The 25,723-nt window shown below is 39.3% G+C and overlaps 1 protein-coding gene across 1 annotated transcript in view; it reads left to right on the top strand.

Annotated features, from left to right (window-relative positions):
* Positions 1-25,723, top strand: part of polr3e (polymerase (RNA) III (DNA directed) polypeptide E) — a 57,712-nt gene that overhangs the window by 1,362 nt on the left and 30,627 nt on the right. Inside the window, exons 2-9 of the mRNA XM_079801691.1 lie at positions 362-443; positions 6,495-6,545; positions 15,154-15,231; positions 17,338-17,453; positions 17,533-17,615; positions 20,674-20,781; positions 22,873-22,922; positions 22,996-23,115. Coding sequence (XP_079657817.1) covers positions 405-443; positions 6,495-6,545; positions 15,154-15,231; positions 17,338-17,453; positions 17,533-17,615; positions 20,674-20,781; positions 22,873-22,922; positions 22,996-23,115 — 645 coding nt within the window. The 5' untranslated portion in view covers positions 362-404. The remainder of the gene's footprint in view (positions 1-361; positions 444-6,494; positions 6,546-15,153; positions 15,232-17,337; positions 17,454-17,532; positions 17,616-20,673; positions 20,782-22,872; positions 22,923-22,995; positions 23,116-25,723) is intronic.

Consider the following 25,723-nt stretch of genomic DNA (forward strand, 5'->3'; position numbering starts at 1 on the left):
CTGTCTTCAGTCGAAAAGAAATGAAGGTTTTTGATGAAAACATTTCAGGATATTTCTCCATATAATGGAAGTCAATGGGCGCCAAACGGTTCAAGGTCCAAATGAGAGGTTCAGTACAGCTTCAAAAGGGCTTTAAACCACATCAAACACTACCAGATGATCAATAAGGGTCTTATCTAGCCAAACGATCTGTCTTTTAAAAAAAATAAATAATAAAGTTTAAGTTTTATAAGCACAAATGCTCGCCTTGCTCTGTTCAGAGATGCGTGCTCGTGACGTCACGTAAAACGCAATTACGTTGAAAAGTCATAATGTTATGCCTGATCGGTGTATGCTTCATTGTATTTTCTTGTGTTTACAGATTTGACGTCTTCCAGCAGTGGTTTCTTCCTCTTGTCGTCATTATGGCCAGCGGAGACGATGACGATCCGATTATACAAGAGGTACAGGACTGCACTGTCTCTGTTGTCATTCCTCATGCTTATTATTATTATTATTATTATTATTATTATTATTATGGACACTGTTTTTCATGGACACATGAATGAGGTAGAGCCCTGCACGGGCCCCAAAACTAGGCCCTAGGGTCCCGTGTCCGACAGCTCATTAAAATGATCCGCCCGAGTCCGAGTTTTTTTTTTACATTAGTTGCAGCCATTAAAATAGTTTAGTTTTGTTTTTAATGTCAAAGTAGTTCTATTTCGTTTTGTTTCTTTCTTAAGTTAATTTAGAAAAATGTTAGAAGCATTTTTTTGTTTGTTAAATACATTTTTGTTCTTTAAAGTGATGACCAAGTGGCCGACAGTGAGTTAACCCAACGCTTTAGCCTCTCAAATCAACACTTGACTTGTCTTGCTTATAAAATCCATATAAAACACTTAAAGCATCGTTTAAACGTTTAGCCTCTATCACCACCATCACAGTAAAAAGGCATTTTTGACAAGATGAGGAAGGCAGATCGCAACAGCGCGCAAATGAAACTACACAATCTAAAAAAAACATGCGGGTTGTCTTGCCTTACACCTCTCTGCGAAATGAATATGAATCCCATCTTCAATTCCCGCGCTATAGGCACATTTAACAGAGTTCACGTCAACAAAAGCAACCGATATGAGCATTTTATTCATAAGCTCATTTACATTTAGTCATTTAGCAGACGCTTTTATCCAATTTCAACATCAAAGACGGCATTATGAGAACGAGCGACCTAAACACTGGTAAGAGCCTTTAGTCCGATTAGTTTTAATGAAGATGGTTGTGTTTTTGAGCATCTCAGTCTTAGCTTATTTTCAGTTTCAGCAGTTTGTGTGTTGGTTTGCTTTACTCATTTACAGCGATGTGTGTATCATATGCCGTCCTCTAAACACTGAGCCGGTCTTGACAGTTGTGGACTCGCGATATCATGGTCTCATGTTGTTTCCACCAGCGCAACACATCTCATTGGCTCTTTTAATTATTGAATGTCTAAAATATAAAATGAAGGAGAAGCCTAAAAAGGCCCGAAGCCCGGCGCGTGTTTGAGGTATGATGGGAAAATTGGCCCAGAAATGCAGGGCTCTAGAATGAGGTGTCAAATTGACCGGCTAATTGACCTATCGTTAAGCCCCTCCCCTCATACGCAGATGAGCCAATAGCAGTTGAGTATCAGTTGCGCTGGGACCGGAACTCGGACATCTGTAGGTTTCAGCGCCATAGAGAAACATTGGAGAATCCGAAGCTCTTATCGGTTTGATGTAGGCTTGCTACGATAGTCGGTGTTGCCGGTGTTCAGACTCAACACCGGTTACATCACTTGCCCACCGTGGCACCGCCCACCGTCTTTTTGATTTTTTTTATAGTAATAAAATAATTTAGTTCAGTTAGAGAACAGACAATACAAATAAAAACTGAACGTATCTGCTTAATAAAGCAGGATCCGACCGTGAGTCTCGGCAGCGGCAGGAGTCATTCATCAGATTTAAGAGTGAGGAGCTGACGGAGATGATCGCGGAAGATTTGGTTTCAAAGCGAAACGTAAAAGCGCCTATTTAAGGGAGTTTGTCATTTGTTTTGTTGTTGTGTTTTTCATTAAAAATAATAGGCTAATGAACCCACAATTCAAGCAACCCGCAGCCGAATTGGCGCTAATGTAAAACCGAAAGTAAAATGTGCACGGCCGCACAGAGCGCGCGTTGTTTACTTTCGCCTGGCTCCGCAGTGCGAGCCTCCGCGCTACGCTGACAGCGCGCATTTATTTTTGCCGCGCGCACCCTCGCGCTCGTGCGGGCGCGTCGAGTATAAACAAAGCTTTACGGACGAACTGTTATTCATTCATGGCGTGCATCTCAATCATAGACTGATCAATGCTTGATCAGTGCCCTGACTACTGAACTAGGGAACTGATTGAGACGCACCCATGGCCTCACAGAGCGCGCATCTACAGACGAGCTTCATTCACGGTGTGTGCGCGTACTGGCACGTTTTCAGTTCAGAGCGGTCGTGTGCATGTTACTTTCGGTTAGATAGAATTAGTGATTTAAAAGCCTCCGCCGGTGATACCGGTATTACCGGTGATGTCACACATCAATTAACCGGTGGGAAAATTTCCTCACCGTCACATCCCTAGTTTGATGGTGTTTATGCTACAAAAATGCTCAAATGTCGTGCCTGAGGAACTGCAACACTGACTCCAGGAATCCTGAGAGGATTTTGTGTTTGTCAAACTCTCGTTAAGTTACGATTAAAGTCCCTGCTAACATACAAACCTACTAACTAACTGGTCTCACGTCATGTAACGTTAACACTGTAGGTCAAAAACACAAAGGTCTACATTTCAGTGCCTCTCCATATTAAACTGGTTATATGTAAATTAATTACATTTTAGGTATGTTTAAGGTCTATCCTACTTATCTGTCCTACTAAGGAGGACTCTTATTTTGATGGGTATTATAGTCTCCGGGTAACGAAAGGAAGAGCTCGCACTGTTTTTGTGTAATTTGCTGTGTATGCTGTGTAACGGAGAGAGAGAGTTTGTGAATGAGACGTTAATGCGCACTTCTTATTAGGGCTGTCAAAATTGCTCAAAAATGACGTTCGAATATTCCCTCTAAAAAAAGCATGAATATTCGAACTATTCGAACATCTGGTTGCGCATTTTATCAATGACGCGCATTACGTCAATAACAGGACAAATGAATACAAAGACACATAACTAATTATATAGGTAGTCTATTTAAGTTTAAACATATTTGACAACGTATTACCTACAAAAAAACAAGTAAATCAACTAATGGCTAAAGACCGCAGACCTCACTCTCTCTCGCCCTCACCCTCTCTGCGCACAACGGTTTAAATGAACAAACACATTTTGAGGCTGATCAAGAGTTTTGTGCAAGCAATTTAAGGTCGCGACTCTTGTCCCAAATATAGCAGGCTTCATTCAGTGATTGAAACAAATATTAATATAAGTTTTACAGCATATCATTGAACGCTCCGAGCGAGCTGTGCTGTGGTAAACATGGAACTTTTCCTTGACATGAAACGGAAAATAATCAAACCAGTGGAAGCAGTGCATTTATCCTTCATTCATGCAATATCTCTTCAGTCAGTACCTCGGTTCCATTGCTTGACAGAACTCCCTGAAGCCTCCCCATCCACGACACTGATCGCTCTCATGTCCTTACAAATGAACAACATTAATTTCTCCATTATGGTCTCTTGTCGTGTTGCAGACAGAGAGCTTGTGGCGGCGATGCAAAGTAAGGCTGGTCCAGTTTGCACATACAAATTAGTTGCTTATATTTACAAAACGAGCCTACAAAAGCATAAAGCCCGTTTAATAAAGAAAAGTTCACGAAACTAAGTGAAAACACACAAAAGTGTTTAGTGAAATTAGGAAACATTTAGATATCATAAATTGAGTTGTATAAGTTAACGTTACATTTCTACATACATTTTGTTCTCATGTCACAAGTAATATCAAGGTTTATTTTGATCTGATTTACATGATTCTTTTGTAGTGTGGTTTTCGGTGAAGTGTACTAAAATTAGGGATGCACCGAATATTCGGCCACCGAAAATTTTCGGCCGAAAATGCCCCAAAAGTGCATTTTCGGTTTTCGGCCGAAAGACTTTTATCACCGAAACAACATGGCCGAAATGTTGTGATGACGCAAACAGAAACCGCGACCTGCACGTGCTTGTCTGAAGCAACATGTCTGCGGTGTGGTCGTGTTTCAGTATATCTGAGAAACACACACGTCTGCTCCATGCACAAGCACTGACAGCGAGAGCTCAGAGCTGTTCATGTTCTCGATGAGAAGAGGACCAGACTTCACTGTGAAACCGAACGCAATCTTTAACAGTGGGCATGTTTTAAGCGCGGAACACACTTCAATCTGGCGGCAGCGCGCGCGCGTGAACGCGATCATCTGTGAGCGCGATCGATCATCTCTTCCTTAAGAATAAACATGAATGAACATCTAAGGTGTGTTGAGGATACATTACAACTTACTGTCACGTATCATATGTGGTGTAATCGCTCAATCAGTGTCTCAACGGCAGAAAGACCTCTATATAACTGCTGTAAACTAAACAGTCATGTAGCATCACATTTACCTCAGGCAGTCATTCAGTGTCCACATCTGTTCACTAGAGAAATCAACTCTTTCACTAAATATATGACCTAAATTAGCCGTTATATTCATTATATTCTACTTTACCTGTTAATGATATCTTGATTATTTCATGTATGTTTAAATAAAATGACAGACACTGTGTATAAATGATTATATTTCAACAACGAATTGGATAAAAAACTATTTTATAATTAGATTTAGAAGTTATTGCAAAAACTGCCTTATGTGAAGTGTACATGTTTGTGTACGATGTTATTTGAGTGTTGATTATTAGACCTAAAAATACATAGCAAGCAACTGAATTTAGGCTAATAGTTTGGGCTCTGTTTTTAACCTTTAATATTAATGTGCAAGTAAGGGCTCCCTATATAGTTTAGAGCAATATATTCAATAAACTTTTAGTTATAATTTAATTCATTTAAGGACAGACTTTTTTTTCCCAGTTAACCAATAAAAATAAATAAAAAGCCATTTTGTAAAACTGCTGTACCGAACCGTCAGTTTTGTGTACCGCTACACCCCTATTCTACAGTTAACATATGGGCTCTGGCAGTCTTTGTTTTGATACACTATGTTGAAGGCCTACAGAGAAAATAGTTGTATCTTTAAGCAGTTGCACTTGTTCTGAATGCACTTTCTTGTAGTAGTCCTACAAAGAAAAATGTTAAATGCACTAGACCTAAATGCACTTTGTTTTTATGAGAGAACATTTCATTTAAAAACCTTTCGGTAGGCCTGTACATTATTATTTAATGTACAAATGAGTGGGGTCAAGTTAAACATTTTAGTTTGAATTTTATTTTATACTGTGCATTGTTGCAATGTGCTAAATAAATATTGGCATAACTTGTAACTGATTTATTCTTTGAAACTTTAATATTAATGTATGCAATTGCAATGCCTTGATTTTAGTAAAGTTAGTACACAGTCATAGCCATAAATGCAATGGTACTAATATTTGGAATAATTTCTTTCGGTGTTTCGGTTTTCGGCTTTCGGCCTTGGTTTCCTCTTTTTCGGTTTTCGGTTTCGGCCAAGAATTTTCATTTCGGTGCATCCCTAACTAAAATAAATATCGTCACCCGTGTACATTAGCCCACTTCTTCTCGACGCTTTTCCTGATAGTTTATAGAACAATTACTCCGAGTCGCCATCTGTCGTTTCAAAGAAAAGCACAACGGCGAGCGCGTCAAGTATAAACACCTCGTCCGTTTGGGGAGGAGCGCGCGCAGTCAGCGGAGGCTCGCGCTCTGGAGACGGGCCAAAGTACACAAGGCTTCAGGCGCGCTAGCGCCCACTCGCAAAGCAGACAGCCACGCCTCTACTACCGCGGGCGTTTTTTCCCCCACATTTTTTTATTTATTCGAATATTAATTTTCACCTTCGAAATTCGTTTTTTAAAAACTATTCGAATCTATATTCGAATTTAGAATATTCGTTGACAGCCCTACTTCTTATGCTTTGTTTGTTCAGCTCTTACGATGATTTTTTTGGAGTGAATAACGATGCAATAAACTTGATAATCCATCAGTTAAGTTTGGCCATCATTCGGACGGGATATTCGCTACATTCTTTGTCCAAAAGCATCTTGGGATAAGGTTTTCACACTGACAGCTGTACATTGTAAGATATAGCAACTCCGTTTGTTTGTCCGAGTTAGCAACAGTAACTAAGGGGGGCGGGGCTTACCGATAGGTCAATTGAGGAAAGGTGTGCTTCAATGTGCTCATCGCGGATGAAATAGAGGGCAAAAAATCCCATAGACTTTCATTGATGTAATGTTCATGAGTTTTGAATCTCAACCGTAAAAAATAACGCCACATGAAACTGAATCTGGTTTAGAATGACGTTTCTCTCTCTCTTTCATTCATTCATTAGATTGACGTGTACCTGGCCAGAAGTCTCGTGGAAAAGCTGTATTTGTTCCAGGTAAGAATTGCAGATGATATTCGTGCCGGGTTAACCAATCAGGAGCTTGCTCTAGTAGTGACAACAATGAGGAGAAAATCTGTATATTAATATCTGGTTCAGACAATATGATTATCACTGTGATAACATTAAATGACATGAAACACAACCCAGTCTCTTTTTGTTAAATGCAAGTTTATTTTTGATCAATAATACAAAAGTATAAGTAATGTATAACAAGCTATACATGAAATAAAGCAAACAATTCAGTCAAACATTCAAAGTCTGTGCTAGTCGGCTACAATGCTAACGTAAAGTTAAATAGCCTAAAAATAATAAAGTAATGAAACTTCTCTTTGCCTTCAGCCTAAACGATTAGCCAGGGAACAAATTATAGATCCATGAGAGCATTATAGATCTGATTTATTTACAGCAGTTTAATTGAGTGGATGTTTTCATCCCGAGAGGATCTGGTTATAATTTCACCAACAGTAATTCTGGATTGCCTCCAACAAACAAGTATGTAAAGTTTTTTAAATAAATCTGTCATGAAAAAGACACACACTGTATAAATTATATTTCAACGACGAATTGGAGAAAAACTATTTTATAATTAGATTTAGAAGTTAATGCAAAAACTGCCTTATGTGAAGTTTACATGTTTGCAAACAATGCGTTAATCGAGTGCTGATTATTATATCTAAAATTAAATAGCAACTGAATTTAGGCTAATTTGGGCTTTGTTGTTAACCTAAATTATAGTAATGTGGAAGTAAGGGCTCCCTATATAGTTTGCAGAATTATCTTTAATAAACTTTGTTATAATTGAATTTATTTAAGGACAGACAACTTTTTCAGTAAACCACTGTTAAATAAAAAATAAAAAGCAATTTTGTAGAGGAAGAAGGAGGAAAGCAAGAAGAAGTGCTAGTGTTCTCTTGTACATCCTTAACTTTAATTCATTTTCTTATCGCTATATTTATGAATGGTTTTTATCTGTGTATATTGTATTTCTATGTATATTTTCATCTGTGTTGTATTGTATTTTTTTCTTTAATATTGCACTGGAGCGGACCTGACTTTCATTTCACTGCTGGTTATATAGGCTCTATATAATTGTGTATGTGACAAATAATTCTTGAATCTAGTTCAATTAGAGTTTATGTTTCGGGGGGAAAAAATTATGGCAGGGGTTGGTGGCAATGTAAGTATCTGGATATTTGCCGTGGGGCGAGGGCTTTGATTATCTCTCTCTTTTTTGACCATACATGTGTTTGCATCCCTGAGATTGATACGAACGCATCTGAATTATAGCAGAGTGAGCTGATGCAGGGAAAGTGCATGATGCAATTTGTCCTAAACATGACACATGCTTTATATTAAAGGGTTAGTTCACCCAAAAATGAAAATTGTGTCATTAATGCCTGAGCCTCATGTGGTTGGACACCCGTCAGACCTCCGTTCATCTTCAGACACAAATGAAGATATTTTAGTGTAAATCTGATGCTCTGAAAGGCCTCCATTGGCTCAACTTTACACTCTCAAGACCCTTAAAAGACACTAAAGACTAAAGTTACAAAGTCCATCTCACTACAGCGGCTCTACAATAACTTTATGAAGACGAGAATAGTTTTTGTGCGCAAAAAAACCCTAAATAACGACTTATATAGTGATGACGATTTCAAAACACGGCCTCATGAAGCTTCGAAGCATTATGAATCAGTGAGTCGATTCAGCAGTTTGAAGCGTTATGAATCAGTGAGTCGAATCAGCAGTTTGAAGCGTTATGAATCAGTGAGTCGAATCAGCAGCAGTTTGGAGCGTTATGAATCAACGAGTCGAATCAGCAGTTTGAAGCGTTATGAATCAGTGAGTCGAATCAGCAGTTTGAAGCGTTATGAATCAGTGAGTCGATTCAGCGGTTTGGAGCGTTATGAATCAGTGAGTCGATTCAGCAGTTTGGAGCGTTATGAATCAGTGAGGCGAATCAGCAGTTTGAAGCGTTATGAATCAGTGAGGCGAATCAGCAGTTTGAAGCGTTATGAATCAGTGAGTCGATTCAGCAGTTTGAAGCGTTATGAATCAGTGAGTCGAATCAGCAGTTTGGAGCGTTATGAATCAGTGAGGCGAATCAGCAGTTTGAAGCGTTATGAATCAACGAGTCGAATCAGCAGTTTGGAGCGTTATGAATCAGTGAGGCGAATCAGCAGTTTGAAGCGTTATGAATCAGTGAGGCGAATCAGCAGTTTGAAGCGTTATGAATCAGTGAGTCGATTCAGCAGTTTGAAGCGTTATGAATCAGTGAGTCGAATCAGCAGCAGTTTGGAGCGTTATGAATCAACGAGTCGAATCAGCAGTTTGAAGCGTTATGAATCAGTGAGTCGAATCAGCAGCAGTTTGGAGCGTTATGAATCAACGAGTCGAATCAGCAGTTTGAAGCGTTATGAATCAGTGAGTCGAATCAGCAGTTTGAAGCGTTATGAATCAGTGAGTCGAATCAGCAGCAGTTTGAAGCGTTATGAATCAGTGAGTCGATTCAGCAGTTTGAAGCGTTATGAATCAACGAGTCGAATCAGCAGTTTGAAGCGTTATGAACATAGACTGTAAAAAAAATATGGACGTAGTGTCCGTGACGTCACCCATAGGATTCTGATGAGCCGTTCTGAAGCGCAATGGTGGCCGTTGCCATCTTGGCAGCGCGTCATCGCGCGTCACTCCCGGATAACAGAAAATGGGCAAAAAGGCGGGACGTGGGCGGAGCTTAAGTGACGCGATGACTAACAGACAGCAGATAAATGGCTATCCACCAGTCACTCGAAGTGGCCACGCCCTTAATTATGCAGAACTTTAAGGCTTTATATAATGTAAACGAATGAGCTATAAAAAAATTCACCCCCCTCACAGTTGTCATGAAGGGCAAAATGAGCCGTATAGACCAAAAGCACAATTTGTACCAGGCTGTAAACATGTTTTATTCTGCTCTAAAGTTGACCATTTTAACATGGGGCTCAATGAGATTCTGCTCCTTCTGGATCCTGTCCCTAGCGGCCAGTCGATGAATTGCAGTTTGAGGCACTTCCGTATTGGCTTCAAGAGAAACTGCGGGAGGTTGCCGCTTGGTTATGAATCAGTGAGGCGAATCAGCAGTTTGAAGCGTTATGAATCAGTGAGTCGAATCAGCAGTTTGAAGCGTTATGAATCAGTGAGTCGAATCAGCAGCAGTTTGAAGCGTTATGAATCAGTGAGTCGAATCAGCAGCAGTTTGAAGCGTTATGAATCAGTGAGTCGAATCAGCAGTTTGAAGCGTTATGAATCAGTGAGTCGAATCAGCAGTTTGAAGCGTTATGAATCAGTGAGTCGAATCAGCAGTTTGAAGCGTTATGAATCAGTGAGTCGAATCAGCAGTTTGAAGCGTTATGAATCAGTGAGTCGAATCAGCAGTTTGAAGCGTTATGAATCAGTGAGTCGAATCAGCAGTTTGAAGCGTTATGAATCAGTGAGTCGAATCAGCAGTTTGAAGCGTTATGAATCAGTGAGTCGAATCAGCAGCAGTTTGAAGCGTTATGAATCAGTGTGTCGAATCAGCAGTTTGAAGCGTTATGAATCAGTGAGTCGAATCAGCAGTTTGAAGCATTATGAATCAGTGAGTCGAATCAGCAGTTTGAAGCGTTATGAATCAGTGAGTCGAATCAGCAGTTTGAAGCGTTATGAATCAGTGAGTCGAATCAGCAGTTTGAAGCGTTATGAATCAGTGAGTCGAATCAGCAGTTTGAAGCGTTATGAATCAGTGAGTCGAATCAGCAGTTTGAAGCGTTATGAATCAGTGAGTCGAATCAGCAGTTTGAAGCGTTATGAATCAGTGAGTCGAATCAGCAGTTTGAAGCGTTATGAATCAGTGAGTCGAATCAGCAGTTTGAAGCGTTATGAATCAGTGAGTCGAATCAGCAGCAGTTTGAAGCGTTATGAATCAGTGTGTCGAATCAGCAGTTTGAAGCATTATGAATCAGTGAGTCGAATCAGCAGTTTGAAGCATTATGAATCAGTGAGTCGAATCAGCAGTTTGAAGCGTTATGAATCAGTGAGTCGAATCAGCGGTTTGGATCGCCAAATTTCAGCAGTTTGGCGGTTTGACACACGATCCGAATCATGAATCGACTCACTGATTCATAACGCTTCGAAGCTTCATGATGCCGTGTTTTGAAATCGTCATCACTATATAAGTCGTTATTTAGGGTTTTTTTGCGCACAATAACTATTTTCGTCACTCCAAAAAGTTATTGTAGAGCCGCTGTAGTGAGATGGACTTTGTAACAACGTCTTTAGTGTCTTTTAAAGCCGCACTAGGTAACTTTTGCTCTCGGGCTCCCCCTACAGTTGTGAAACAGTATTGTCCTCTACTACTGTCGTAAACGGTCATTCTACATCAGTGGATGCATCGCACGTGCATTTATTGACATGATAACTATGATATCCCTGAACACAGCTGGAGTTCACATGCGTGTTCTGCTTGCGTCGCGTGTGAAATGTCTTCATCCCAGGTACAGTGGCATATGTTTCAGCATGTCATATGAATACAATTTCATGGGTTTTATTTTTTTCAAACGCCAAATGATCGCGATGCTCACGTTTACAAGCCAGCGTCATTATAGTAGCCTGGTCTATTGGTTCCCGTTTTACAGAATCTATATGATACTTCAAATCAATGTTTGAGTGGTAGGTAATAACCATATATCGTCAATATTATAATATCAAGCAATATGAATCTGCAAGCTACCATAGATGAATCTGCAAATTCGAAAAATCGATTTGCATTAAAGCTTGAGGAAAGACAAATAAACCAATATCACAGACATGTTAGGTATCCTAAAATATGATTTTGTATTTATTACGTATTTACTTGCAAGAATGTAGCCCCTCCTCCTTCAGCTCACGCCAACGAGCAAACGCTGCCCAATGTTGATCCTCCTGCCTTTAATCCCATCACTTTCTCCTTTCCTCTTTTTGCTTTCCTCAGACAAAACCTTTGCTTTCTTATTTTTCTGTGCTGCTTCGGCCATGACTATAACATCCGGCAAACAAATGATTTGCGAGCAATTTTTTTCACGCACGTCCGAATTTAAGGAAGTGGGGATGGTGGTGAAAGTGACGTATATGCCGTAAAGCAGTCGAATCTTGTAGTTCTTTTTGTTCTCGGGTTACTACCCGAAACCCGAAGTTTAAAAGTACGATTAAAAACGATACAGACCCCGTCAGGCTATGACAGACGTGTCATTCAACCTATTGTAAGTCGATGTATCATCACAAGAGTTTTGAAAATATATTATGAAGGTTGAAAAGTTACCCAGTGCTGCTTTAAGGGTCTTGAGAGTCGAACGACATGAGGGTAAGTAATTAAAGGGTTAGTTCACCCAAAAATGTAAATTGTGTCATTAATGACTGAGCCTCATGTGGTTGGACACCCGTCAGACCTCCGTTCATCTTCAGACACAAATGAAGATATTTTAGTGTAAATCTGATGCTCTGAAAGGCCTCCATTGGCTCAACTTTACACTCTCAAGACCCTTAAAAGACACTAAAGACTAAAGTTACAAAGTCCATCTCACTACAGCGGCTCTACAATAACTTTATGAAGACGAGAATAGTTTCTGTGCGCAAAAAAACCCTAAATAACGACTTATATAGTGATGACGATTTCAAAACACGGCCTCATGAAGCTTCGAAGCGTTATGAATCAGTGAGTCGATTCAGCAGTTTGAAGCGTAATGAATCAGTGAGTCGAATCAGCAGCAGTTTGGAGCGTTATGAATCAGTGAGTCGATTCAGCGGTTTGAAGCGTTATGAATCAGTGAGTCGAATCAGCAGTTTGAAGCGTTATGAATCAGTGAGTCGAATCAGCGGTTTGAAGCGTTATGAATCAGTGAGTCGAATCAGCGGTTTGAAGCGTTATGAATCAGTGAGTCGAATCAGCAGTTTGAAGCGTTATGAATCAGTGAGTCGAATCAGCAGCAGTTTGAAGCGTTATGAATCAGTGAGTCGAATCAGCAGTTTGAAGCGTTATGAATCAGTGAGTCGAATCAGCAGTTTGAAGCGTTATGAATCAGTGAGTCGAATCAGCGGTTTGAAGCGTTATGAATCAGTGAGTCGAATCAGCGGTTTGAAGCGTTATGAATCAGTGAGTCGAATCAGCAGTTTGAAGTGTTATGAATCAGTGAGTCGAATCAGCGGTTTGAAGCGTTATGAATCAGTGAGTCGAATCAGCGGTTTGAAGCGTTATGAATCAGTGAGTCGAATCAGCGGTTTGAAGCGTTATGAATCAGTGAGTCGAATCAGCAGTTTGAAGCGTTATGAATCAGTGAGTCGAATCAGCAGCAGTTTGAAGCGTTATGAATCAGTGAGTCGAATCAGCAGTTTGAAGCATTATGAATCAGTGAGTCGGTTCAGAGCGTTATGAATCAGTGAGTCGAATCAGCAGTTTGGATCGCCAAATTTCAGCAGTTTGGCGGTTTGACACACGATCCGAATCATGAATCGACTCACTGATTCATACCGCTTCGAAGCTTCATGAGGCCGTGTTTTGAAATCGTCATCACTATATAAGTCGTTATTTAGGGTTTTTCTTTGCGCACAAAAACTATTCTCGTCACTCCAAAAAGTTATTGTAGAGCCGCTGTAGTGAGATGGACTTTGTAACGACGTCTTTAGTGTCTTTTAAGGGTCTTGAGAGTCGAACGACATGAGGGTAAGTAATTAATGACAGAATTTTCATTTTTGGGTGAACTAACCCTTTAAAGGGCTTCAAAATAACTGGTAAGATATAGTTAACATGTATAGTTTAAAGCAGATAACTTGTGCTGACTGACAGATAAATACTCGCGCTGTTTAAGGGGTTTGAGATGTGGTGCTTTCCTTACATTTCTCAGGGATATTCTCCATCTGTAAATGTTAGAGTCATGCAAATATGTCCATTTTCCTGTCAGGAGAGGACGAGCCTTCTGGAAGTGAATCTCCGCTAAAGTTCAGGCTTCTGTGAACGAGTGCCACATACACAGACGGAGCGCAATAGAATAGAAACGCAATAATTCTGAATATACATATTTCTGAAATATTTAATAAATGTGCCATATGTGGAATTTTAAAACTTAAAGCACTAGTATTTTTATGAAAGTGACCATTATAATAGGGTCATCAAATATAGGCTAATATGCTTTTGTTTTATTTTTTAGTTTAGTGTAGTTTTGTTTTTAGATTGTAAACCCCCTTTTTGCACATAATATATTGCATTATATATAACATTGTTTTTAGGACGTCACTGAGCAGGATTTGAAATAAAATGATCATGGAAATATATAATTTTTTTTTTTATCCAAATGGAAAAATGTAGAAAATACCGGGATATCGCCATTTTTGGCAATATCGTCCAGTCCTATGGCTACGGGTTAAATATTAGTTTTATTTCATTAAAATTAATGTATTTTTTTAATAGCCTGAAGCCATGAACATTTTGTCAGAACCTCTAGTAAATTATTTAGTTTAGTTGTTCTTCAGAATCGTGCAGTATTGTCTAACTAACGTTCAAAGTTTGGGTTTGTAAGACTCCTCAGTGCTGCATTTATTTATGATCAAAAATACAGGAAAATTATTAAATATTATTATATTGTAAATCAGCTGTTCTCTATGTGAATATATAGTAAAGTGTCATTTATATCCTTTGATCAAAGCTGAATTTATCATCATTACTCCAGTCTTCAGAGTCACATGATCCTTCACTAAATCACTCTCATAAGAGGATCTGATGATCAACACACATTTATGATTAATATCAGTGTTGAAAACAGTTCATATTTCAGTGGAAACCGTGATATGTTTGATTTTTCAGGATTCTTTGATGAATGGAAAGATCTGAAATATAATCTTTTGTAACATTATGAATGTCTTTACTATCACTTTATTAGTAGTTTTGGTGATTGACTGATGATCAGTCAACATGTATGTATTCTTATTTCTGTGCCATAGTTATTATATTGATTAATAATTAGGGCTGTCAAAAGATTAATCGCGATTAATCGCATCCAAAAATAAAAGTTTGTGTTTACATAATATATGTGTGTGTACTCTGTTAATTATTATTTATATATAAATACACACACATTCATGTATATATTTAAGAAATATTTGCATGTATATACATTTATATAATCTATAATGTATATAAATATAAATGTTTTATATATAAAAATATTTTTTTCTTAAATATATACATGCTTGTGTGTGTGTGTGTATTTATATATAAATAATAATTAACAGAGCACACACACATATATTATGTAAACACAAACTTTTATTTTGGATGCGATTAATCGCGATTAATCTTTTGACAGCCCTAATAATAATAGATGGTTAGCTAATCTGTGTGCGTTGTATATGTGCATTTCTGAAATGCATAACATGTACAAATCAATTTAAATTGTAATGTAGATGCATTTTCTGTGAAGCTGCTTTGAAACGATATGTATTGTGAAAAGCGCTACACAAATACATTTGAATTGAATTGAATGAGTAAACGTCAGTAGGTCCATCACTAGTGTCTTAACTCATTGTTGTCCATGTTTTGATCCGTTTCTCCTGCTAGTATCCCGTGCGTCCTGCGACTATGAGCTACAATAACGCCACTCATTTGACAGCCAGAATCAAACCCAAGCAGCAGAAGGTAAGCTGGCTTTCTCTCTCTCCTCGTGTCTGAAGTCACTCCTCTTTAAAAGCGCAGAGTAGGGATGCGCGATATACCGGTACTGGAAAAATACCGGTATTTATTTTATTTCAAACGGTACGATATCATGATTTTGCTCATTTCGGTATATGCTGCTGTTCCGAAGTTCACCACTAGGTGGCAGCGCGCTACCCAAACTGACGCGAAACCGACAAATGTGGCAACAGAACAAGATGAATACAGCAGTTGAATCTCCCTCAACACGCACAAAACTCATTAATAAAGACAGGAGTAGACGTGAAATTTGTAATTACTTTGCTTATAAAACCATCAAACCTTGCCAAGCATCGTCACTTAGTTCCTGACTTGTAAGACATTAAGAGATCGATAGGTGAGTGCATAAATCTAACGATCTAATTTAGAAATTTTTCTTTTAACACTGACTAACGCACATACATAAGATCGTATCGTTTAAATACAAAGAAATCTCCAGCGTTCGTTTCAACCAGTGACGTTTAGACCTCATAATATTTGCACGCATACTATTGCACTATTTACATCCGCGAAAGACATAACCAACTGTGTTTATGTGACTACTCACTAAAGATTGACATTTTTGACATAATTTTGTGTGTATTTGACTGAGGAAAAACAACTTAATTTGGAATGCGCGAGCTCTTTAGGCTTGTGTGTTTGTTGTTGGTATGAGGGCAAAGAAAACTCTGAGCTCTCATCCCATATGTATTACGAAATGCTATAAAATCGCTTGCATGTTCAAATTGGCGAGGTTTAAAAAGACGTGGGCAGTGATTTCCGTCAGCTGTCCCGAAACGGAAGCGAAAGTGTTGAATTTGAGCGCGCAGATGCTTTTATCGTGCAGGTGCGATGTCTTTTGAAGCCAGGAGCAATTTGCTGATTTTGAGAGAATGGAGACGCGCAGTAATGCTGAAATTACTTACAAGAAAGTTTCCAAATGACTGATTGATGTGATAATCTTTGTTGATTAAAGGGTTAGTTCACCCAAAAATGAAAATTATGTCATTAATTACTCACCCTCATGTGGTTGGACACCCGTCAGACCTCCGTTCATCTTCAGACACAAATGAACATATTTTAGTGTAAATCTGATGCTCTGAAAGGCCTCCATTGGCTCAACTTTACACTCTCAAGACCCTTAAAAGACACTAAAGACTAAAGTTACAAAGTCCATCTCACTACAGCGGCTCTACAATAACTTTATGAAGACGAGAATAGTTTTTGTGCGCAAAAAAACCCTAAATAACGACTTTTATATAGTGATGACGATTTCAAAACTCGGCCTCATAAAGCTTCGAAGCGTTATGAATCAGTGAGTCGATTCAGCGGTTCGAAGCGTTATGAATCAGTGAGTCGATTCAGCGGTTCGAAGCATTATGAATCAGTGAGTCGGTTCAGCGGTTCGAAGCGTTATGAATCAGTGAGTCGATTCAGCGGTTTGAATCGCCAAATTTCAGCAGTTTGCCGGTTTGACACGCGATCCGAATCATGATTCGACTCACTGATTCATAACGCTTCGAAGCTTCATGATGCCTTGTTTTGGAATCGTCATCACTATATAAGTCGTTATTTAGGGGTTTTTTTGCGCACAAAAACTATTCTCGCCGATTTATAAAGTTATTTTAGAACCACTGTAGTGAGATGGACTTTGTAACGACGTCTTTAGTGCCTTTTAAGGGTCTTGAGTGAACTGTGCCATTGAGCCAATGGAGGCCTTTCAGAGCATCAGATTTACACTAAAATATCTTCATTTGTGTCTGAAGATGAACGGAGGTCTGACGGGTGTCCAACGACATGAGGCTCAGTCATTAATGACAGAATTTTCATTTTTGGGTGAACTAACCCTTTAATTCAATAATAAACATTTGCGGTAATTTCCCGCTTCATAAACCCAAAACTTGCGAGAGTGAGTAAAATTATGCGCAATACCCTCATCAAAATTCAGACCCTGTGTGGTATCGATTTAATATCGGTACTTCGGTATTAGATTGTGGTACCGTACCGAAGACAAAATTGTGGTATCGAGCCATCCCTAGCGCAGAGCTCACGTCTTTCCCGACTTGTATCCAGGTTGAACTTGAGGTTGCGATGGATACCTTGAGTCCGAACTACTGCCGCAGTAAAGGGGAGCAGATCGCCCTGAATGTGGATGGCACGTCCTCCGAGGACTCCAACGTCTTCTCCACGTGAGGAACATCATCTTTTCTGGTGTTTGGAGTCAGACGTTGGTATTGCTAGTTTTAATCCTCTCCTTCTGCTTTAAAGGAAACTGATGGACAAGACGACGTTCTCATCGATCCAGGCCACCATGAATACGTCCCGCTACGCCGCAGCCGTGTTTCACAAAGGTAATCTATTATTTAGAGGAAGGAAAGTCACCGGCCTTCCCGGAAGAAGTGCCCATATAAGGAGTTCCGCCCTTTATGACATCATACAGGGCCATACTCGAGAAAAACGTACCGAAACTTGTTTGAATCCTGAAGGAGTGTATTTGACACAGAAATACTCCGTCATACGTCCAACTTGTGTTTTGAAATGTTGTACACACACACACTTGCAGAACTCCGGAAACACAAACTGCATCCACTGTTCCCTTAATGATGGGTTATTTGTGAAGCTGAATAGGGGTGGGAATCCTGAGGCACTTAATATTCCGATTCTGGGAGTAACGATCCGATTCCCAAAACGATTCTTAACATACTTTTTTGGTAACTAATTATCATGCTGTGCAAATACATGAACTTTACATTTTAACCAAAATTGGAGTTACTATTCTTTTTGTTTATAGTTAGAATATCTGTTTGACAGTATTGCCATATTAAAAATGATTATGAAGATTTCTTTCAATACTTTTATTTTATTAACAAAGTTATATTCAAGATTAACAAGCTCTGAATGAAACATAGTAAGCCATACAATTGCAAAGAACAATCATTAAGAATAAACAGTGTTCTCAATTTACATACATAGATTAAATTAACTTTTTACAACTATGTGACTATTTTTCAGTTTCTTTAGAACATTTTAACAAAAAAAGTCTTTAAACCAAAAAAGTTCTTTCGAGTCAAATTTTATTTATATAGCACATTTAAAAGCAACAGAAGCAGGTCGTAGTAACTCGCCAACGGCTCCTGTAACCCGAACGAAGCTCGTTGGTGTGTGCGCGTGTGTGTGCGTGTGTGCGTGCGTGTGTGTGTGTGTGTGTGTGTGTGTGTGTGTGCCTGCTAATCCGGGAGAAGTGCCCATATAAGGAGTTCCGCCCTTTATGACATCATACAGGCCAATACTCGAGAAAAACTTACCGAAACTTGTTTGAATCCTGAAGGAGTGTATTTGACACAGAAATAATCCGTCATACGTCCAACTTGTGTTTTGAAATGTTGTACACACACACACACTTGCAGAACTCCGGAAACACAAACTGCATCCACTGTTCCCTTAATGATGGGTTATTTGTGAAGCTGAATGGGGTGGGAATCTGTGCACATACATGAACTTTACATTTGAACCAAAATTGGAGTTACTATTCTTTTTGTTTAAAGTTAGAATATCTGTTTGACAGCATTGCCATATTAAAAATGATTATGAAGATTTCTTTCAATACCTTTATTTTATTAAGTTATATTCAAGATTAACAAGCTCTGAATGAAACATGGTAAGCCATACAATTGCAAAGAACAATCATTTAGAATAAACAGTTCTCAATTTACAACTATGTGACTATTTTTTAGTTTCTTTAGAACATTTTTACAAAAAAATGTCTTTAAACCAAAAAAAGTTTTCTTTCAAGTCAAATCTTATTTATATAGCACATTTAAAAGCAACAGAAGCCGGTCGTAGTAACTCGCCAACGGCTCCCGTATCCTGAACGAAGCTCGTTGATGTGTGTGTGCGTGTGTGTGTGTGTGTGCGTGCTAATCCGGGAGAAGTGCCCATATAAGGAGTTCCGCCCTTTATGACATCAAACAGGCCCATACTCGAGAAAAACTTTCCGAAACTTGTTTGAATTCTGAAGGAGTGTATTTGGCACATAAATACTCGTTTTTTTTTTATGTTGTCCATTAGAGCCCTGCATTTCTGCCCGAGCCTGACGGGCCCCGACTTTTTTATGCCCCAGGGCCGGGCTTTGGGCCAATTTTCCCATCATACCTCAAAAGTGGGCCGGGCTTCTGGCCTTTTTTGGCTTCTTTTTCATTTTATATTTTAGACATTCAATAATTAAAAGAGCCAATGAGATGTGTTGCGCTGGTGGAAACAACATGAGACCATGATATCGCGAGTCCACAACTGTCAAGACCGGCTCAGTGTTTAGAGGACGGCATATGATACACACATCGCTGCAAATGAGTAAAGCAAGCCAACACACAAACTGCTGAAACTGAAAATAAGCTAAGACTGAGATGCTCAAAAACACAACCATCTTCATTAAAACTAATCTGACTAAAGGCTCTTACCAGTGTTTAGGGCGCTCGTTCTCATAATGCCGTCTTTGATGTTGACATGATCTGATGAATAAAATACTCATATCGGTTGCTTTCGTTGACGTGAACTCCGTTAAATGTGCATATAGCGCAGGAAATGAAGATGGGATTTATATTCATTTTGCGGAGAGGTGTAAGGCAAGACAACCTGCATGTTGTTTTTTTTTGGTTTTTTAGATTGTGTAGCCCGTTTCGTTTGCGCGCCGTTGCGATCTGCCTTCCTCATCTTGTCAAAAATGCCTTTTTACTGTGATGGTGGTGATAGAGGCTAAACGTTTAAACGATGCTTTAAGTGTTTTATATGGATTTTATAAGCAAGACAAGTCAAGTGTTGATTTGAGAGGCTAAAGCGTTGGGTTAACTCGTCTTTGGTCGTCACTTTAAAAAGCAAAAACTTAAATTTAACAAACAAAAAAATGCTTCAAACATTTTTCTAAATTAACTTAACTAATAAAGAAACTAAACGAAATAGAACTACTTCGACATTAAAAACAAAACGGAACTATTTTAATGGCTGCAACTAATGTGTAATAGGGAGGATAAAAAAAAAACACGGGCTCCAGTCGGACTCGGGCTGATCATTTTGATGAGCTGTTGGACACGGGCAGCTCATCAACTTAGTCTGAGATGCTCAACCTAGTTTTGCTCAAAAATGCTCAAAAACCTAAGGCCTAGTTTTGAGGCCCGTGCAGGGCTCAGTTGTCCATGTTAATCATGAGAATCAACTCTTTAACAGTGTAAATAAACCAGAATGCAGGAAATGGCATTAGACCCTCCCCATTAATGAAATCAGAGCCTTTTGAACTTCAATAATCACATCAGGCAGTATCGTGATTTATGTTTTTCCATCCCCAAAATATAAGACGCTTGTTATACGTGCCAATCAGTGTGATGTAATGTCCTGTTATTGGTGTGTTGGTGGCAGGAGAGCTTCATCTCACGCCACTGCATGGGATCCTCCAGATGAGACCCAGCTTCACATACCTGGATAAAGCCGACAGTAAACACAGAGAAAGAGAAGCGGCCAATGAAGGTAAGGAGTCTTTTCTTCTCTATTGTGCCGTATATCGAGTGAATCGCTTCTCAAACAAGAATAAATGTAGGGCGGGGCTTGAGTGTGTCTGTGGGGAATTGATTGGATGGTTGTGGTTTGCTATTGGTGGATCTCATGTGAGTGACAGGTGGCCCCGCCCTCGTCATCAGAGAAGAGATTTAATAGGAACATGAATGATGTGCACCGATAAATTGTTTATTATATATACGGTGATATCTGTAATTTCGATTTCATGGTGACTTTAAAGGACAATAACACTTTATAATAAGGTTCCCAGGGCTCCAGACTAACATTAGAGAACAGTAGCGCTGGAGGAAAATATATCATAAAGTTAGTTTAATCATAAATAGTTTTGTTAATAATAATATGACTAATAATAGTACATGTTTGTTTGTTTATTGTAAATTTAACAGTGAAGCTCTGAGATTGAGTTGAAGTGCAGATAAAATTAACTTAAATGTGCAAAAACCTCATTTTTATTGTGAGAATGTAAATCTTCTGCTCTTATTAAATGTGCCGTTGTTCTTCTATAGTCTCGCGCTGAACTGATCGACAGCTCCAGTGATTATTAAAGCAACTCTGCTCTTGCTTTCTGGGTAATTCAGTCACAGTTTGATGAAAGGTTATTGTTTTTCATGAGACTTTGTGACTTCCTACTTTTCTCCATATATTAAAGCTGCACAATGTAACATTTTTTCAGTCAAATATCCAAACACCTCTAGGCCAGTGTTATATATTGTTCAGTCGAGTACTTACAATGTCCCAAATGCTTCCAACTATTTGTAAATCGTGAGATGCTATTTTACCCGAGGAACCGGGACGTGTGAGGGCGTGGCCTGTCGATGACATCGGCGACTGTGGCATAATAAAAGTCCCGCTGCTCGCGAGGCTTGTGTCGCGTTCATCTTATTAACAATGGCTCCAGCGGTTCCTCAGCTCCACAACACTCGGACTACAGAGCAATCTTAATAATCACATCCATCAACATGATTTCTGAGTCCTATCCCGATTCTTTCCCACCGGCTGTGAGCTGAAGATCACATGACCCAAGATTCTGCGCTCAAACTGGACGTCATCAAACTACGCCTTTGTTTAGAACAGGCGACCTCTAGCGGACAGAAAACTTACATAGTGCAGCTTTAAGGAGTTAATAAAGTCAGTAAGTGCTCCTCTGCTGCCATCTACTGGTTATAGTGGGCACTTCATGTGTTTTTAATATAAAAGTGCTTGTGTGCCTACACTAGGGCTGCGCAATATATTGAAATATCGCAAATGATTTTAATATGAATGATTTTAATAGGCTACTTCAACATTGTGAAAAGTGTAAGTTTTAGGTTGACGCATAAAGCAGAGAATAGACTGAGCACACGACTGTTACTTATGTGACTTGCTTGACGTTAAAAAGAGTTATTGAAGGCAATAACTTGCGAAAAACAACTCCGAAACGTGCATACAAGCTGTCTTGTTACACACTCGAACTGTCAAATACACACACAGTTATGTCAAAATGGCTGTTTTGATGAATATTCATGTAAACACAGTCGGTTATACTTTAAGGGAAAGATATCAGTTGGGGAAAGAAATAGATTTTACACACTTAAAGCAATATTGTATCGCATTATTTAACAAGGATATCGCATTTATCTTCAATATCGCACAGCCCTAGCCTACACCTTTAAACTTTTGGTTTTACAAAGCATACATTAAAAATAACATTAAAATGTGATAATATTTAGAGCTTTGAAGTGCTGGAAAAAATGTGAAGCTTTTGAAAAGTGCTTGAATGTCACTGTCAAAAGGTCGTACGAACCCTGAGATCAATAATGTAAAAAAAACTACGACATTTGAAGATTTCTCCCACAATCCCATGTGGTGTTACTACAGTAAATCCTTAACTCATGGCATCAAGTAAAAAGTATTAACTTATATTTTCCATACACCTTAAATGCCTTTGAGAGTACACATCATCATTATTATTATTATTAAAAAATGTATTTTTGCATTTAAAATGTACTTTATATTAATTAACGAGTATCATGTAAACTCATTAACGACTGTGTGCGTCCACAGCTGGAGACTCTTCTCAGGATGAAGCAGAAGAAGACGTTAAACAAATCACTGTAAGGCTTTCGTTGTTTGATCAGGATGCGGTCGCTCTGTGTGTTGTGCTCATTCCTCTGATTGGTTGAACAGGTGAGGTTTTCCCGCCCTGAGTCGGAGCAGGCCCGTCAGCGCCGCATCCAATCGTACGAGTTCCTGCAGAAGAAACAGGCCGAAGAGCCCTGGGTTCACCTGCACTACCACGGCCTGAGGGTGAGTGATCACATGACCCACACTTGACTGACAGACACATCCTGCCTCACTAATCTCAGCTACAGAACAAACAACTATTCTTTGCACTGCGTTATTATGTGGCGTTCACACCGGACGCGATTTGGGCGAATAATTCATGCTAATCGCGCGAAGGTGGACGCTTTGAACATTTTGAGTTTACTCGCTTCAACCGCGCGTGACATTCACTGCAACAGACGCGAATTCGCGTCATGGGCGCGGCTTCTGCCAGCGGCTCGTCTCGTTGGACGACGCATGCGTGAGAATATGACGTAGCGCCGGCGTTCGGGAATCCATGAAATGCACACTTTAACCCCATTTTGAGAACTACGCCGAGACCTAAAGCACGATCAATGTAGAATTCAACAGCTGAGATACGCGCGTCTTCCTCTGCTTGTAAACAAATCTCTTCTGGGTCATGTGTCCAAACGCCGGATCTGCGTCATATTCTCACGCATGCGTCGTGGAGGCACACACGGAAGACAAGAACAAGTTGGATAAAGGTGTTATTTTGTTTTTTTTTTTGCGCACAAAAACTATTGTCGTCGCATCGTAAAATTATTGTAGAGTCACTGTGGTGAGATGGACTTTGTAACGACGTTTTAAGTGCCTTTTATGGGTCTTGTGAGTGTAAATGTACTGAATGCCAATGGAGGCCTATCTGAAGCCTTTCTCAGCATCAGCTTTACACTAAAATATCTTCATTTGTGTCTGAAGATGAACGGAGTGTCTGACGGGTGTCCAACCACAGAATTTTCATTTTTGGGTGAACTAACCCTTTAACCTCTTATGTGGCGTACACACCGGACGCTTGAACATTTTGAGTTTACTCGCTTCAATCGCGTGTGACATTCACTGCACAACAGATGCGAATTCGCCTCATGGGCGGGGCTTCTGCCAGCGGCTCGTCTCGTTGAGAAATGTCTGACATGGGCTGTGTTTACACGTCTTTTTTTGTTAAAATCTACTGTTAATGTGTGACAAAACGTAGTTTTAAGACTTTTTCAGTCGATAATGTAGTTGTTTAAAGCTCAAATCTGTGGTTTATTTATATAAAGAGTGCCTATTTGAACATTTTATCTGCCGTTTTCGGAGTTGTGAGCTCCAGCAGATCAGCGGCGCTCATTAACCCGGTGAGATCAGCCTTTCCTCAGCCAGTCCTTCTGCCGCTGGCTCTGATGTCTCTGAGGCGTCTCCAGCTATAATTCGTCTTGTAACGGCCGATCTTTGGTCTCATGGATCTATAATTTGTTCCCTGGCAAATCGTTTTGGCTGAAGGCAAAGAGAAGTTTCATTACTTTATATTTTTAGGCTATAACTGTACGTTGCAGTTGTAACGTTAGCCTACTAGCACTGACTTTGAATGTTTGACTGAATTGTTTGCTTTATTTTATGTATAGATTGTTATACATTACTTATACTTTTGTATTATTGATCAAACATAAACTTGCATTTAACAAAAAGAGACTGTGTTGTGTTTCATGTCATTTAATGTTATCACAGTGATAATCATATTGTCTGAACCAGATATTAATATACAGATTTTCTCCTCATTGTTGTCACTACTAGAGTAAGCTCCTGATTGGTTAATGCGGCGCGAAATATCTGCCAAAGTTCAGATTTTTCAACTTGAGCGATTTGTGCGTTCAAAGCGCTCAATTCGCGTCCTTCGCGCCGCCTCATTCGGGCGAATCGCGCCGCAGAATGCCATTTCGCGTCTCTGCATTGACTTAACATGTAAATCACTTGCGGGAATCGCGTCCGGTGTGAACGCACCATTAGCGGTTTCCATCCACGAGTTATTTAAAAACACTTGATTGAAATGCCAAGATGCGCATAAATCTTAAAATGTTGATAAAAACGTATTCAATATCGGTTTATTTGATACGAAATATGTTAGAAAATCATTTACTGAATACGTTGCCCAACAAAACACTCAGCTGAGGCTGTGATTGGCTAACTGGCATAACCAGCGGACCAATGGCATCGCAGCATCTCAAATCAAAAGTGATCAGAATGATTTGGTTTAATTCCCTCCAGAAGATTGCGTTCCCAAACACCAGCATCCCAATGCAAGAGATCATGAAAGTGTTTAGTGTGTTTCGGCAAGCATTTCATATGTTATGTCGGGGAAAAAAGTCCAATCCTGAGTTGCAGCAAAATGTTTTTTAAGTCTTTATGTACTTGTACTTAAAGATATACATAATAAAGGCTAGATGTTTTAGGGTGGAGTCTCTAACGTCATCACCGGCGGCCATCTTGTCACAGGCAAGCTTTCTGGCGGGCTCCTGATGTAAGGCGACTGATCTGAACACAAATACTCTTATCTCGCTGAAATCTGGACGCATTTACAAATGGTTTGGTTTCTTGCAAACGTTATTAATGTGGCTATAATTCTGGATATTTGAACAAATTATGAATAATTATTCATAAGTATGCAGTGTCATAACCAGTGTTGGGGAAAGTTACTTTGAAAAGTAATGCATTACAATATTGCGTTACTCCCTTAAAAAGTAACTAATTGAGTTACTTTTTAAGAAAAGTAGTGCGTTACATTACTTTGGCATTACTTTTTCTCACCTGGGCTGGG

The sequence above is a fragment of the Gobio gobio genome (genome assembly GCF_949357685.1).
Source record: "Gobio gobio genome assembly, chromosome: 20".
NCBI classification, from domain to species: domain Eukaryota; kingdom Metazoa; phylum Chordata; class Actinopteri; order Cypriniformes; family Gobionidae; genus Gobio; species Gobio gobio.